The sequence below is a fragment of the Podarcis pityusensis genome, assembly GCF_964106645.2.
Source record: "Podarcis pityusensis genome assembly, chromosome: 4".
In the NCBI taxonomy this organism is placed as follows: domain Eukaryota; kingdom Metazoa; phylum Chordata; class Lepidosauria; order Squamata; family Lacertidae; genus Podarcis; species Podarcis pityusensis.
In genome coordinates this window covers 46,079,930-46,097,628 of record NC_138027.1, presented here as the reverse complement: position 1 = coordinate 46,097,628, position 17,699 = coordinate 46,079,930, and the positions used below count along the sequence as shown (strand labels likewise).

At 40.1% G+C, this 17,699-nt stretch overlaps 1 protein-coding gene across 22 annotated transcripts in view; it reads left to right on the top strand.

The window, feature by feature from the left end:
- The window catches only part of ROBO2 (roundabout guidance receptor 2), an 835,262-nt gene that overhangs the window by 737,905 nt on the left and 79,658 nt on the right, over positions 1 to 17,699 (top strand). For all 22 annotated transcript variants that reach the window (XM_081003977.1, XM_081003969.1, XM_081003975.1 and 19 more), the window contains 3 exons: positions 2,134 to 2,365; positions 12,144 to 12,268; positions 16,195 to 16,366. In XM_081003977.1, coding sequence (XP_080860103.1) covers positions 2,134 to 2,365; positions 12,144 to 12,268; positions 16,195 to 16,366 — 529 coding nt within the window. The remainder of the gene's footprint in view (positions 1 to 2,133; positions 2,366 to 12,143; positions 12,269 to 16,194; positions 16,367 to 17,699) is intronic.

Here is a 17,699-nt window from a genome sequence, read left to right as displayed (position 1 = left end):
CATATTCTCTAGAGTTGAGTTCTTTCATTGAAAGAAACATTGGTACTATATTCAGGGTCAAATCAAGCCCTGCTTCTAGGAAGAGGAAAAAACGAGGGGAAGGGATGTGTATGTATGAGAAGCAGAGGAAGTAAGATACAGAAAAAGAAAGGTGGAAAAGGATGGGGGGAAATAGCAGAGGAACAAATAGGTTTAAAATATTTTGTTTAAATGAGAAAAGGGGGGAAGGTTGAGGTTAACAATAATATGAAAGAGCAACAGAGTTATTGATAAATTAAAGCATGGTGAAATGAGAGAGGGGAGAGCGCAGGATGACAAATGAGAGAATTGTGTTGGGAAATTGGGAGGCGTTAAGGCCCTGCACTCAGGAGCAAGTGTGGGAGGAGAAGATACTTGGTTCCTGTCCTGTTCAGCAATTCAGTGCAGTATCAAAGAGTACACTCTTTGAACTTAATGGGCATGACTAACATAGGTCCATTAATTTCATTGGCATAGCTGTCAACCTTCCCTTATTCCAGCGCTGTTTCCCGCTGCTTCCCGCTGCTGTCCCGGATTGTTAGATATCCCATAGACTGTCCCCGGGACAGGTGAGGCTGCTGATCCCTTATTTTCAAATCTGAAAGTTGGCAGCTATGTTCATTGGGTCTAGCCTGAGTAGAACTTAATTGAATACCACCCTCTGCCTTCAGCATCCAAGACCAGTTTTTAAGTTAGCACTGTCACCTGGGCCACCAGATTTTTGCAAGCCTGCCTCTGAGTGTGAGCAAAGGACTCAAGCCCACTACTATAATTTAGATATGACCATTTTTAAAGCTTAAATTTGGTGGCTTAAACAAGACTATCTTAAGTCATGTAGCTTTATTCATGTTATGTCTTGGTAGGAAGTCTCTGTGGAAGGATGGGGGCTGCTGAGCATTGATAACTGGGAGAGAGCAGGGGGCGGGTTTTTCTTTCATCTATGTTTGCTGCTGTGTGAGTCTTGGACACTTTTTATTCTGCATCCATTTCTTTACATATAATAATGCAATCCAAGTCTGTGGCCTGAAGTTAATACTTTTCCACATGTGGTAAGACAGGAAAACTTCACAGCCATCAAAGTCAAATACTACTATGTAAGGAAAAACAAAATATTCCTTTTATTGCTGCACCATATACCTTGAATACTATAGGTTGTGGCTATATATAACAAACTATAGAGAGTAACTGAAAGTGTGTTTTGTAGTAAACACTTGGTTCATAAAGTATCTATGTCCGTAAAGCATTTAATTAATGAAACTCAAATGTGGATAAAAACAATTTGTCCTGATTTACAAACCCCCTTCATTTGGAAGCAGCTGCTTAATGTTCTTCTTAAAAACACAGCTTGATTCTTTCAGTATTAACAAGCTATTATTGTGAGTTATGTCCCTCCTTCAGTGCATAAATTCCCTTAAAGTGTATCTAGAGAAGTTTATAAAATGCAAGCTTAATGCTGTTGTAACATATGTTGCAAGGTTTTTTAACAACGGCAGTTTTGATGAAACATATTTATGCATTGATCTCATAAATTTTATTTCAGTTCCTTGTTTAGCTTGTTGTGTGTGCTTTCCTATAATAAGAACCTGATCCCCCATTGAAGAAGTTAATGAGAAGTGTAAAGAGAATTTAGTAAAGGTAATTGATATTAGTAAGATGGCATAGGTCTTTAACCTTGCACTCATTCATTTTTGATATAGCCCAATATAACTCTCAATTCTGTGAAATCTTTGATGAGCTAAGCAAGCTGTCAAGAGAGTGAAGAAAATCCTACTTTGTCGAATCTTGACTTTCTGGCTAGAATTAACCATTCAGCCAGCTGTATACAGATATACTAAATATGCCTTGTATGTTATTCTTTTGGGCACTTTGCTTGACCACAAAGCAAACACTTTTTAGAACAAAGCAGCATATTTGTGCAAACATCCCTGTACCCCACTTTCAGTGTTTGTAATAACTGTTGGACGAGTGCATTCAATTTGGCAGTTTTGTTTATTGAGCCAGGGTGGATGGGTTTTATTCCAGAACAAAATCATCTCTGTATGGAAGCTCAGAGAAAATGAAGTAAAATTCCTTCTTCATCTGATGGTGGAAATGTTTCTGTTAATATTATTGCAGGTTGACCGCCAATCACAATTTATTCAAGGTTATCGAGTCATATATCGCCAAACATCAGGCCTACCTTCCCCTTCTGCATGGCAGACCCTAGAGGCCAAAGTTCCCACAGAGCGCAGTGCTGTTCTAGTCAACTTGAAGAAAGGAGTTACTTATGAAATTAAAGTTCGGCCATACTTCAATGAGTTTCAAGGGATGGACAGTGAATCAAAATCTGCCCGTACCACTGAAGAAGGTAAATAAAAACTATTAAAGTAATAATAGGCTTGTGTGTTTTGGCGAGTTAATTACACATTGTCCAGTATGCATACGGGGCTTTCCACAAGTAGGAGTTAGCCTGTTTTCTTCAATTAAGTTGCATGTGTACACCAGAATTCCACAGTAGTCATAGACTCATAGAATTGGAAGGGACCCTGAGTATCATCTAGTCCAACCGCCTGCAATACAGGAATATGCAGCTGTCCCCTACAGGGATTGAACCTGTAACCTTGGCATTACCAGTGCCACAGTCTAGCCAACTGAGCTATCCAGTCAATTGCAATTACCAGTATCTTTGTGACTATATATGCCCCACTTACTGTGTTTTCGTTCATTATATTTCTATGCATAATGGGGGGGGGGAATAGCAGTCATACTTTACAGGATGTATCAGTACCTGTTTAAATAAAAGAAACAGAATGTTAGTAAATAGACAATTGAAATGAAGAGAAATAAATGGTGTGGTCTCTGGGATTTGTATTAGTACCATTGTTATTCTGCTAATTCATAAATTAACTGAGAAAGCGAAATTTGCAGGTGACAACAAATTCTTTAGGGTGACAGTGAAGAGGTCCACTGAACCTCCAAATCAGGTGTAACTAAAAGGTGAAATTCATGTTAGGGATCACTAAATAGATATTAAAAATAAAACAGTATTATAATGCCTTTATATAAGCCCATGCTGTGGACAATTTTGGAATACTGTGTATAAATAGTTCTGGTTGCAAACACCAGTTGTGGTCTCAAATAGTTCCAGCCTCAAAAAAATGTTATAGATCTTCAAAAGGTACAGAAAATGACAACTAAAATTATCAAGAAGTTGGAGCACTTGTGCTACAGAGAAAAGCTAAAGTGCTTTGGTTCTCTCGCTTTAGAAAAAATATGGCTAAGGGAAGACTATGCAGACATTTATAAAATTATGACCAGTTTGAAGAAAGAAGCAGAAGAAGGTACTTCCGCTTTCATAACACAACCACTTGGGTCCAGTTACAGATGGGTAGCCGTGTTGGTCTGCCATAGTCGAAATAGAAAAATTCCTTCCTGTAGCACCTTAAAGACCAACTAAGTTAGTTCTTGGTATAAGCTTTCGTGTGCAAGCACACTTCTTCAGATACACTGAAACAGAAGTTACCAGATCCTTCTATATATTGAGAAGGTGGGGAGGGGTATTACTTAGAAGGGTGGTGGGAATCGGAGATTGGCAGATAGCTGAGATGAGCCTGTTGACGACTCTTAACGACTGTAATAGGTCTTACAGGAAAAGGCAAGGGGTGAGAAGGTGAGAAATGGCTTAGTCATGTATAATGAGATAAGAATCCAATGTCTTTGTTCAAACCAGGTTTCTCCATTGTTTTAAGTTTGGTAATGAGTTGTAATTCAGCAGCTTCTCTTTCCAGTCTATTTCTGAAATTCCTTTGTAGTAAAACAGCTACTTTGAGATCTTGTATAGAATGTCCTGGGAGATTGAAGTGTTCTCCTACTGGTTTCTCTGTTTTGTGATTCTTGATGTCAGATTTATGTCCGTTTATTCTTTGGCGTAAGGTTTGGCCTGTTTGTCCAATATAGAGAGCTGAAGGACACTGTTGGCATTTGATGGCATACACAATGTTAGACGAGGAGCAATTAAATAGTCCCGAGATGGTATGTGTGATGTTGTTGGGGCCAGTAATGGTGTTGTCCGGGTGTATGTGGCAGCAAAGTTGGCATCTGGGTTTATTGCAGGCTCTGGTGCCAGTGTCCGTGTTAAGTCTGGTTGTAGTATTATTGTGGGTTAGGAGTTGTTTAAGATTGGGTGGCTGTCTGTAGGCAATGAAAGGTCTTCCTCCCAGAGCTTGAGAAAGAGAACTGTCATTGTCCAGGAGAGGTTGTAGATCTCTGATGATGCGTTGAACTGTTTTAACTTGGGAGCTGTATGTGATGACTAGTGGAGTTCTGTTATTTTCTTTTTTGGGTCTGTCTTGCAGCAAGTTCTCTCTGGGTATCAGTCTGGCTCTGTTGATCTGTTGTCTAACTTCATCTGCTGGGTATTTTAGTTCTGAGAAGGTTTGCTGTAGATCTCTTAGGTGAGAGTCTCTGTCTGTAGAATTGGAACAGATGCGGCTGTAACGTAGTGCCTGGCTATATACAATGGACTGTTTGGTATGTTTGGGATGGTAGCTAGAGGCATGTAGATATGTTTGTCGGTCAGTTGGTTTACGGTATAAGGTGGTGTCTATGTGTCCATCCTGTATTTTTATAGTAGTGTCCAAAAAATGTATTTCTTGCATAGATTGATTCATTGTAAGGTTGATTGTGGGGTGAAAATCATTGAATTTCTGGTGAAAGGTGTCCAGGGTCTGTTGACCATGTGTCCAGATGATAAAAATATCGTCAATGTATCGTAGGTACAAGAGAGGTTTGAGTGGGTAGGAGTTTAGGAAACGTTGTTCTAAATCTGCCATGAAGATGTTGGCATACTGTGGGGCCATGCGGGTGCCCATTGCTGTGCCGCTGATCTGAAGGAACAGGTCATCACCGAATTTGAAGTTGTTGTGGGTAAGGACAAATTGGCAGAGTTTGGTGGCAAGGTCCGCTGTGGTTTTATCTGAAATGGTGTTCCTTATAGCTTGTAAACCATCGTTGTGTGGGATGTTGGTATACAGAGATTCCACGTCCATAGTAGCTAGTATAGTATTGTTGGGAAGATTATTTAAAGATTGTATTTTCCTCAGAAAATCTGTGGTGTCACGTACATAGCTGGGAGCACTGATGGCATATGGTTTCAGAACAGAGTCCATATAACCGGAGACACCCACTGTAATAGTGCCAATACCTGAAATGATGGGGCGTCCTGGATTTCCTGGTTTGTGTATTTTAGGTAGAAGATAGAAAGTTCCTGGTCGAGGTTCTGTTGGTGTGTTGGTGAGGATCTGTTCTTGGATGTGTGGGGGTAGCTCCTTAACAATCTTGTTCAGTTCTTTCTTGTATTCTTGTGTGGGGTCTGAGTCCAATTTTGTGTAAAAGGCGGTATTGGAAAGTTGTCTGCGAGCCTCCTGAATGTAGTCAGTTTTGTTCATGATGACGACAGCTCCCCCTTTGTCTGCTTCTTTAATTATAATGTTTGGGTTGTTTCTGAGATTATCTATGGCTCTCCTTTCAGCATGGTTTAGATTTTGTTGTAAGCGATGGTGTTTTCTGGTTACATCTGTTTGGATTCTGTGGCGGAAGCAGTCAATGTACAAGTCCAGTGTGGTATTGCGTCCATCAGGAGGGGTCCATGTGGAGTCCCTTTTTGTGTAACACTTTTTCAGTGGTAGTTGGTGGTCCGTGTTCTGTTGGGAGGGTGGTTGTTGTTCTCCAGTGGGTTGAGAGGTGTTGTGTTGTGAAGTTGTTGTTTGTTCTGATTTGTCTTGTTGTTGTGTGTGTTGAAAATACTCCTTCAGGCGTAAACGGCGGAAAAATGCTTCCAAGTCCCCGTAGAACTGGATCATGTGTGGGGATTTGGCAGGGCAGAATGACAGTCCACGTGAAAGGACTGATTCCTCGGCTGGGCTGAGTGTTTGCTGTGAGAGATTGACAATATTGTTGATCTTGTTTTGATTAGTAGCCTGTAGGTTGGAAAGGTTAGAGAGTTTCTTGTTTTTCTGTTTCTTCAGTAGCTCCAGTTGAGAGTGGTAAATGTTTTGTTTTTCCTTTTGGAACTCTTGCCAAGCTTGGTGGTTCCTGATAGAGTTGTCTAATACAAGGAGTTCCTCCTTTATTAGCTTCTGTTTAGAGTAGAGAACGCTGATCAGATGTTTGAGCAGCTTCTTAGAGAAAGTCATTTCAGGTATTGGCACTATTACAGTGGGTGTCTCCGGTTATATGGACTCTGTTCTGAAACCATATGCCATCAGTGCTCCCAGCTATGTACGTGACACCACAGATTTTCTGAGGAAAATACAATCTTTAAATAATCTTCCCAACAATACTATACTAGCTACTATGGACGTGGAATCTCTGTATACCAACATCCCACACAACGATGGTTTACAAGCTATAAGGAACACCATTTCAGATAAAACCACAGCGGACCTTGCCACCAAACTCTGCCAATTTGTCCTTACCCACAACAACTTCAAATTCGGTGATGACCTGTTCCTTCAGATCAGCGGCACAGCAATGGGCACCCGCATGGCCCCACAGTATGCCAACATCTTCATGGCAGATTTAGAACAACGTTTCCTAAACTCCTACCCACTCAAACCTCTCTTGTACCTACGATACATTGACGATATTTTTATCATCTGGACACATGGTCAACAGACCCTGGACACCTTTCACCAGAAATTCAATGATTTTCACCCCACAATCAACCTTACAATGAATCAATCTATGCAAGAAATACATTTTTTGGACACTACTATAAAAATACAGGATGGACACATAGACACCACCTTATACCGTAAACCAACTGACCGACAAACATATCTACATGCCTCTAGCTACCATCCCAAACATACCAAACAGTCCATTGTATATAGCCAGGCACTACGTTACAGCCGCATCTGTTCCAATTCTACAGACAGAGACTCTCACCTAAGAGATCTACAGCAAACCTTCTCAGAACTAAAATACCCAGCAGATGAAGTTAGACAACAGATCAACAGAGCCAGACTGATACCCAGAGAGAACTTGCTGCAAGACAGACCCAAAAAAGAAAATAACAGAACTCCACTAGTCATCACATACAGCTCCCAAGTTAAAACAGTTCAACGCATCATCAGAGATCTACAACCTCTCCTGGACAATGACAGTTCTCTTTCTCAAGCTCTGGGAGGAAGACCTTTCATTGCCTACAGACAGCCACCCAATCTTAAACAACTCCTAACCCACAATAATACTACAACCAGACTTAACACGGACACTGGCACCAGAGCCTGCAATAAACCCAGATGCCAACTTTGCTGCCACATACACCCGGACAACACCATTACTGGCCCCAACAACATCACACATACCATCTCGGGACTATTTAATTGCTCCTCGTCTAACATTGTGTATGCCATCAAATGCCAACAGTGTCCTTCAGCTCTCTATATTGGACAAACAGGCCAAACCTTACGCCAAAGAATAAACGGACATAAATCTGACATCAAGAATCACAAAACAGAGAAACCAGTAGGAGAACACTTCAATCTCCCAGGACATTCTATACAAGATCTCAAAGTAGCTGTTTTACTACAAAGGAATTTCAGAAATAGACTGGAAAGAGAAGCTGCTGAATTACAACTCATTACCAAACTTAAAACAATGGAGAAACCTGGTTTGAACAAAGACATTGGATTCTTATCTCATTATACATGACTAAGCCATTTCTCACCTTCTCACCCCTTGCCTTTTCCTGTAAGACCTATTACAGTCGTTAAGAGTCGTCAACAGGCTCATCTCAGCTATCTGCCAATCTCCGATTCCCACCACCCTTCTAAGTAATACCCCTCCCCACCTTCTCAATATATAGAAGGATCTGGTAACTTCTGTTTCAGTGTATCTGAAGAAGTGTGCTTGCACACGAAAGCTTATACCAAGAACTAACTTAGTTGGTCTTTAAGGTGCTACAGGAAGGAATTTTTCTATTTCGACAACCACTTGGGGGCACTCAATGAAACTGATGGAATGTAGATTTAGGATAGCCATCCTTCTTTGCACAATGCATAATCTTTTATAAATCACAAATGTGGAGATGGTTTGGGTGGGTGCTGGTTTTGAAGGAAAGTGAGACAAATTGATGAAGTTATAGGTATATTCACTGATAATAAACATAATAACTAGATGAAATTTCAGAGGAAATATTCCCCTGAATACCATTTGCTGGGAGGCAAACAACAGAAAAAGTCTTCTAGATCCTAGAAGCATCTAGATGGCGCTGTTGCAGACAAGAGGCTGGACTAGTTATGCGTGTCTTCATAGGCACACAAAAATAAGGTTAAGCAATGGTTTAACAAAACAAGCATTAGACAAACTCAGTCACCCAAGTAGGATTGAATTATTATTATTTTGCATATTTTCTGTTGTTAATATAACTTATTCTAGTTTTCTCCCAGTAAAATAAAAAATAAGAACTGCTAAATGAAAAAGATATCTTTTTTATTATTACAATTCTGTAGACTTCTTGAAGAGTGAGTGATGGTTTCATTAATGGCTGTTATTTTCCAGTAGTGTATGCCAGGGTATTGCACATTCTGAAGGCTACTTCTTTGTAGAGCGAAGGCTTTTAGACTGTCCCTGCCTATAGATATGTTAAACTCATGGGCCCTAAACTGTTGTGTAGATTAATGTAACCTTCAGCCACTCTGCCTCTTGGTGTCTCCTTCAGTATAAAAAAAGAAAGAAAGAAAAAGACTGTAACAAATTGTACTGTCAACAGTTAAATGTCAGATGCTGGGGGGGTTTTTTGGTTAAAGTATCTGCTTGTATAGGAGACTATTTATAGGCTTACATGCAAAAACTACTGCATTCACAAACTGTCATTGCATGGCCATTTTCTTTGGTTCCTTAATTATCTTTGTAATTATCTTGGGTTTATGCTTTTTTTAGACATAATCGCAAGAAATCTTTTTAATGAAAATGGTTCACTTCTCAGAGAAAAAGGGCAATCTTTTTAAAAGTGTCATATTTTATGCATTGATATGATTCTGCTTAAGGGAATACCATTTCAATAGAAGAAAAACCTGTTTTAGAAATGGCTTTAGATATATGATATGAGTACTGTATTTTTTCAGTCTCAGAATGTGTATTTTTAGTCAGGGAAATACTTAAAATAAGTATATCTCATTTTTCACGGAACTGAGTATCAGAGGAAATGTTTCTTCTGGGGCCTAACTCAAAAAATCGATTTTATCACAGTTCCCCCCACCTACCCTTTTCCTGAAGTCCAGACATTTGTCACAATTCAGTATCCATTCATCTCCTACCTCTTTGGCCTTGTGAAAGTAACAAATGGAATTCTGTTTGGTTGTGTCTGGAAAAGATGAGCAGTGATTTTGGTGCTTTAATATCTGTGGGAAGGAACTGAGCACTGGAATAATTGACCTGTCAAGAATCAGGCATGGTGTTCTCCACAAGTCAGCAGCAAGGGAAATGAGAAAACAGTTTAAAAATGTTATTTTTCAGTGTGGTCCATTTAATAACTGCAACACTGTCAGGGAAGTGCTTTAATTTATATTATGGTGTCAACTCTTGCAGTGGTATTATACAGATGAAGATAGAACAGTTAGATTACATAGATTACATATTGTATTGGCATATATGTGTGTGTATAGGCATATGTGCAAGTATGTAGATGTAAAAATAGTTCCAGTTCCACCATGCTCTCACTCAATCAAGCTTTAAACCAGATTCCTGTGTATTTTCTAGACCTTAAAACTCACATGGCATGCTGAACATTTTATTAGTAGACTTTAAAATCATGTAATTGTTTTGCTGCTTTTTTCAGTTGCATGATGCAGAAAAGCTAGAAGTCATTAGCTGTAGGTGTATTAAGTAGAAAAATGAAGATAGATGGGTTCCATAATGTGTATGCATACAGTGTTATGTAGGGGTGTACGTTGATAAACCCTATACAGTGGTACCTCTGGTACTTAATTCATTCCAGAGGTCCATTCTTAACCTGAAACTGTTCTTAACCTGAAGCACCACTTTAGCTAATGGGGCCTCCTGCTGCCACTGCGCCGCCGCTGCATGATTTCTGTTCTCATCCTGAAGCAAAGTACTGTTTTGGGGGCACCAGAGGCGGGCAGGTGTGGAGGACTCCCTGGTCCTGAATGGGGTAACTGTGCCCCTGAAGGACCAGGTGTGTAGCATGGGAGTCATTTTGGACTCCCAGCTGCCCATGGAGGCGCAGGTCAATTCTGTGCCCAGGGCAGCTGTCTACGAGCTCCATCTGATACTCAGGCTGAAACCCTATCTGCCCACAGACTGTCTCTCCAGAGTGGTGCATGCTCTAGTTATCTGCCGCTTGGACTATTACAATGCGCTCTACATGCGGCTACCTTTGAAGGTGACCCGGAAACTGCAACTAATCCAGAATGTGGCAGCAAGACTGGTGACTGGGAATGGCTGCCAAGACCACATAACACTGTTCCTGAATGACCTACATTGGCTCCCAGTATGTTTCCGAGCACAATTCAAAGTGTTGGTGCTGACCTTTAATGCCCTAAACGGCCTCGACCCAGAATACTTGAAGGAGCATCTCCCTCCCCCATCGTCCATCCAGGCACTGAGGTCCAGTGCCGAGGGCCTTCTGGCAGTTCCCTTACTGTGGGAAGTGAGGTTACAGGGAACCAGGCAGAGGGCCTTCTCAGTGATGGAGCCCGCCCTGTGGAATCCCCTCCCATCAGATGTCAAGGAAATAAACAACTACCTGACTCTTAAAAGACATCTGAAGGCAGCCCTGTTTAGGGAAGTGTTTAATGTTTGAAGTTTTACCCGGTTTAATATTCTGTTGGGAGCCACCCAGAGTATCTGGGGAAACCCAGCCAGGTGGACGGGCTATAAATAATAAATTATTATTATTATTATTATTATTATTATTATTATTATTATTATTAATTTCCTTTCGGACTGGCCAACCTCTAAGCCTACCCATGATAGGCCAATTTGCGGGCAGGTCTAGGATCCACAGCCAGGGCCATCAAGGTAAGCTGCAAGCCTCTGGTGGCCGATGGTTGTCACTCAAAGATCAGGTTGCAGCTGGCTAGCAGCACTGGCCCGCAGCATCGCTGTGCTAGGTAAGGACCAGCATACTTCAGTACTTCAGTCACTGAGCAATGCTATCCTTCAGGATAATCCATTCCATTCTCCTCCTCTCCCACGGTTAACAGTCAATTAGCACTACTCATTCAGAAAGTTCAGTTCTCATTGCCTGTTTTGGGATACTTCCCTTGAAGTTTTTGTTTTTGATTGTTTTACTAAACTTTTTTTGTACTTCTGTACACCTCAAAACCCCTCTCTTATGCACTGATGGTGCGTTTTGGCTACTAAAAGAGAAATAGAGGGAATAATGTTGCTTTCCCCTCTTTCAGTTATTTTGCAATAAATTGCCATGATGCAGCGAGTCTTTTTAGCCATGCAATATGGGTTGCACATGAATTGCAATGCCTCTTTTCTTTCTTTCTCATTTAACCTCTCCACTGGGTGTGGGGGAACAGCCAGAAAGTAAGCAGACACGAAACGTATGTTGTGTATCAAAACCAGCTGCACACTTCTCTGGGTCACAACCCATGTGCCTTTAGGGCCTTCGGAGATCATCATCAATATTTCTAGAGTGCTTAAATTGTACAAGGTGATGTAAGGCATATAAAAACAGACTTTACAGTATATGTTTAAATGATATCAAAAGAAATTAGACTAAGCAGCCCAAAATTAAAACTGAATGTCAATATCCAGCATGAAAAAACCTAAATAAATATTCTGCATGAAAATAAACCTAAATAAATATTAGTCTGGCATGAATAAGGTTCAGAATGGCAAAACAAACAAAAATGCACTGGGGTATTAATTTGACACGACACTCAGCCCTGGAATATGTGAAGCAAAGGAAAGACGGCATTTGCATACATTGCTGTTCCCACACTACTGAATAGGACAGACATCTGGGATTAGGGGCAAATAAATTAAGATCACACTGTCATTCAGTATGTGCTGCACACCTGTACATACTATGTTGGTGGTGAGCATAAGCTTTTAGAATACTTAACGAAGTGTTTTTCCTTCAATTTATTACATCTCTGCTCCAGCTCCAAGTGCCCCACCACAATCTGTTACTGTTCTCACAGTTGGAAACCACAACAGCACCAGTATAAGTATTTCCTGGGATCCTCCACCCCCAGATCACCAGAATGGAATCATTCAAGAATACAAGGTAGGAATGAAATGTAGCAGGGAGAAAGCATCTCAAAATATAATGTATGTTTTCTGTTCATTGTATTAATAAATAATTTCTGTAGCAGCATTTAGTTTTAAAGTGTATTCTGCAATAATCATCCCCGTAACATTGCTGTGGTGTAGCTCATGGTATTCCCATGTCACAAATACAGGAACTGAAAGAGAGTCTTTTTTTCAGGCAGTTCAGTATGAAATTGGCTTTTCAGTTGTGTCTTCATTTATCTTTAAAACAACTTATAATTTGTGAGAGGCGCTTACTAGCTCAATACCCTCCAGTGAGCTTATATAGCTGAACAGAGAGTTGATTCTGGAGACCCAGATACTCTCTGCTATTCCAGCCGTGCGTATCTTAAAATAACAAGATAGCTCAACAGCAATCCTTTTTGTAGATTTGAAAAAAACATCTATGTAACTGGTAGTATAAGGTTTGGAGTGTGGTATGATCTTTTACTGAGAATTCCAACATCCTGGAGGAACAAAGGTGTCTGTTTGCTATTATGGAAGAGGTGAGACTTCTGATAAATCTTGGGTTCAATTTTGATGTAACAAAGCCAATGTCGTTGACAGAGCCAAAGCTGCAGGAGAGTTTCAGCCTTCCTTTTAGGTATATCGCTGTTCTAAAAAGAAGCAATTCCCCCTAGGCACACACAAGAGTTTGCATTCTCCAATTGAGGCTTTAAACTTTTTTTCCCTAGCAGTTCACTGAATTGAAAACTGTTTTTGAAGCTCTTCAAAAGAGCTTGTGATCAGACCCAGTCTTTGACATTTTTGCACCCAAAGCAAAAAAATAAAATAAAATAAAAATGACAGCAGCACCCCTTCCATCCTGCTTAGGACTGGAACTCATTGTTTTTTAATCACACAGAGGGAGAGGAGGTCAGAGGAGGTAGTAGAAGGGCACCTTTTCTGGAATCTGTTGCCCAAAGCAACCACTTCATGTTGCTTCATGGTAAGACTGCTTTGCTTGTGGTTCAGGAAAGGCGAGCCACTATTAGAAAACAACATTCAAAGACCACACTGGGCATGCAGAGAGAACTGTAAAACTAACAGACACCTGGCCACAACTGTTACCAGAGTAGAACTCACCCTTCTTATATTAAGCTGCCTCTCATAACTAGACTATCTACAATAACTTCCTTGTTCCATGGGTTGTAGGTTCTCCATGTTTCTTACCTATATTGCTTACTATGCCCTAAGGATTTCAGTTTAAGAGAATTTTAGTTAGCATACATGGCAATTAATGCTAATTTGCTCCAGTTATTTGGCTAAGTAGAAACATCTGCATGATTTTTACAATGAGAGTCTATTTACCTGAAGGGCATGGTATGCATTATAACAAGTGATTGTATATGTTTCATTGATAGTTCATTTACCTGTTAAATGGATAGGCATGATTGCATCAGTGCAGAAGATAGCCTTTATTTTTATTCTTTATATGAGGAACATAGAATATTTTTGTGAGATGGGTGAATGCCCTTGACATGTGACATTTATTATAGCAATGTGCTTCCTATTAGTAAAAGCCAGAAGTAGAAGCCAGAAGGGGGAAAAGGCAATGTAATACCTTTTGTGTACATATTGCCAGAAGCACACACCACTTTTTTATATATATAAAGATGCAGTCTGAGAGATTTTTGCTGTCTCAGTCCTCTGAGTGCATATAGCCTGTTCCAGTGCCTCCAGTGTACAAGAAAAGGCCCTGTTATAGAGATTCGTTTGATTGTTTTCATAAGAAACAGGATCGCTCTGAACAGGAATAACACACAACACCACTTACAACATTTGACCAGCATCACCTTTCTTTGGTACTGTAATTTCACAGATGAATACATGATTGCTTGAGGTCCCAAGAGTGCTAGTTAATGGATTCTGCACTATTACAATAATTGAATACCAAGATTTTTTTTTACTAAAACAGAATTCCTGCAATTTTCTCAAGTTCCTGCATTCTCAAAAAAAAACCCCATGAATAAATAAGTGAAACAAATAAATGCCTTGGAATAATCTGTTTGGTGCTGCAAAGTAATGCATTGGATGGTTATACAGTGGGCGCTTGGGTTGTGAACATGATCCGTGTGGGAGGCACGTTCGCAACCCGCAGCGCCGCATCTGCGCACGCACGGGTCACAATTCGGCGCTTCTGCTCATGCGCAAAGCGTGATTTAGTTTTTCTGCGCATGTGCAAGCGCCGAAACCTGAAAGTAACCCGTTCCGGTACTTTCAGGTTCGGCGCGGTCCGCAACCTCAAACGCCTGTAACTCAAGGTATGACTATAATCAACTCCATACCACAAAGTGATGGTTTAAATACACATGTGTGGTATTTAAGGGGCCTTTTGTGCATTTCTTTAGTTATAGCAAGAAGAAGAAACCTGGATTCTGAAACCTGGATTCCTAAACAATTTCAGTAATGGCAGCAATAAGAGAAACAGAAAGTAGACAGATAATGTATTAGCACCTACAAGAACTCCTTCCCTTTCATATATTAGGGTATTTTTGGCCTCCTGGCAGCTGTATTGTAGGGCACTGTAAGTTATCATTTCTTGTCCCCAATACTATAATATTTATATAAAACAGTTGGGAGAAGTCAATAAAAGATGTGAGAATGGCATGTCATTAGTACACTGATGATACCCACCTCTATGTATTACTCTGTATTGGTCTTCAAATGTTTTTTATCATTTATATTTTATTGCCAAATGACTTTGTATTTTATAATAGAAAGTGATTCTTAAATGAAATCAATGTGTGATGGCATTTGATGGCTCATAGTTTCTCCTCAAGGGTATTTATTTATTTATTTATTTATTTATACATACATACATACATACATACATACCCCACCCACTCTGGGCGGCTCCCAACAGAATGTTAAAAATGCGATTGAACATTAAAAACTTCCCTAAACAGGGCTGCCTTCAGATGTCTTCGAACAGTCAAATAGTTGTTTATTTCCTTGACATCTGGTGGGAGGGCTCCATCACTGAGAAGTCCCTCTGCCTGGTTCCCTATAACCGCATTTATTGTAGTCAGGGAACCACCAGAAGGCCCTCGGAGCTGGACTTCAGTGTCCGGGCTGAATGATGGGGGTGGAGAAGCTCCTTCAGGTATACCGGACCGAGGCTGTTTAGGGCTTTAAAGGCCTAAACGCTAAACACCAACACTTTTATTTGTTCTTGGAAACATACTGGGAGCCAATGTAGGTCATTCAGGAACAGTGTTATGTGGTCTTGGCAGCCACTTCCAGTCACCAGCCTAGCTGCCACATTCTGTAATTTCTGGGTCACCTTCAAAGGTAGCCCCATGTAGAGCGCATTGCAGTAGTCCAAGCAGGAGATAACTAGAGCATGCACCACTCTGGCGAGACAGTCTGCAGGCAGATAGGGTCTCAGCCTGCATACCAAATGGAGCTGGTAGACAGCTGCCCTGGACACAGCTGACCTGCGCCTCCATGGACATCTGGGAGTCCAAAATGATTCCCACGCTACACACCTGGTCCTTCAGGGGCACAGTTACCCCATTCAGGACCAGGGAGTCCTACACATCCGCCTGCCCCCTGTCCCCCCAAAGCAGTACTTTGTTAGTAGCATAGAATAACTTCAATGTTAGTCAGAGACAGCCAAAATGTTTCTCTCCAGATGTTGTTGGCTATGATTTCCATCATCCTGGACCATTAGACATGCTGCTTCCCCTAAGTAAAAACAATATTGTTAGTATCAGTCTGTCTTAGAGTTAATAATAATAATGATGATGTTGCATGTATTAATATTTCTTTCATTAAAAGTTCAAAATATAACAATTCAGATTTATGTATATTTATTTTTGTAATTAGGATTGCTACTACCTTGTATTCTCAAAGGGGTATTATCAATTGTATCTACATAATTCAACCTCCCTCTTTCAGATCTGGTGCTTGGGTAATGAAACAAAATTTCATATCAACAAGACTGTAGATGCAGCCATTCGATCTGTTGTCATTGGAGGCCTGTATCCAGGTATTCAATACAGAATAGAAGTTGCAGCAAGTACCAGTGCTGGTGTTGGAGTGAAAAGTGAACCTCAGCCCATAATAATTGGTAAGTGATTATTTATCTTGCAGTTGTATTTTGTGTCCTTAGCATATTACAATACCTTTCTGCAGTCGTAAATGAAAATATAAAATAGTTGAATTACTCTTTCAGTTAAGAAAAGTTTCCAAAATGAAAACAGATTAAAGGGCTGGTTTTCCTGAGTTTAACAAACAGAGATTATTGTGTGAAATTAATATTGCATTATGAATTTATCACTGCAACAGCTTGATAGATTTATAGAACACCTAACTAAAGCTTTCTCTTGAGCCTGTTAAGATTGCTAGATTATTGCTTTACTTAGGTTGCTGGTGCCCAAGGCCATGTTTAAAGGTTGTTTTTGTAGCATTTGTGGGTTACTGTTTATCAGCTATTCTAAGCAGATGATCTATCCTATATTATGCCAAAGCACAAAGATTCTCAAGTCCAAAATAGAGAGGGAAACTGGTAATACTATCCCTTTTCTTTGAACTGCCTTTTTCTTATTAGTAGTTTCCATGCTGAATTAATTTCATAACCTAAGGCAAACCTAGAACCTTATCCTTCTGAGAAAATTCTCAAGCATAAATTGGAAAAAGCATGCTTTGTCTGTATGAAATATGCAGTAAAACTGCACTCAGTTGTGTGCTTCGTTGCTGTTTGGAAATATTTATAATATAGAAAATCTGCATTTTTTTTTAAAAAAAGAACAACTCCATAAATTTGGAATAATCATATGTAGAGTTCTGTTGGTACTACAGAAGGTGATTTGCATATTTAAACTTTCCCTCAGGTAAAAAAAAAATACTTATATGTATTTTTAAAACTAGCATATCAGAGAGAGAAAAATATTGTCTCTACCCTTTGGTTTGATGTGCTAGTTGTCTACATCTAGGGAAGATCTTTCTTAAAAATGTTGATAGCATTGAAGCAGAACACCACACCTGCAGTTTGAATGGTGCAATCTCAAGAGGGCTTTACAAAATGATGGTTTTTGATGCATAAATTAATGCCAATTTGATGTGCTTTAATTATACGTATATTTTTCTATATAAAGTGGATTGAGACAGAATTGATAAAGCTGCATATCCCTTACTTGTATCCTGCTCTTCTGTTGAGTAATGAGCACTTATGTATGCAGTATACATGGGGTGCAGGATATATGGCAGTATATATTTATCCCCTTTGAGATAGTTTCTGCTGAGAGAGAGTGACCAGTCTAGTGTCATGACTGGATGAGAATTTGAACTCAATTCTGATCCAAGCTCAGTCAGAGGTGTACCTAGGAGTTGGAAAAATCAGCCCCCGCTGGGGATACAGGGGGGGGGGAGCAAAAATCACCTGGATGGAGTGTACAGTGTGT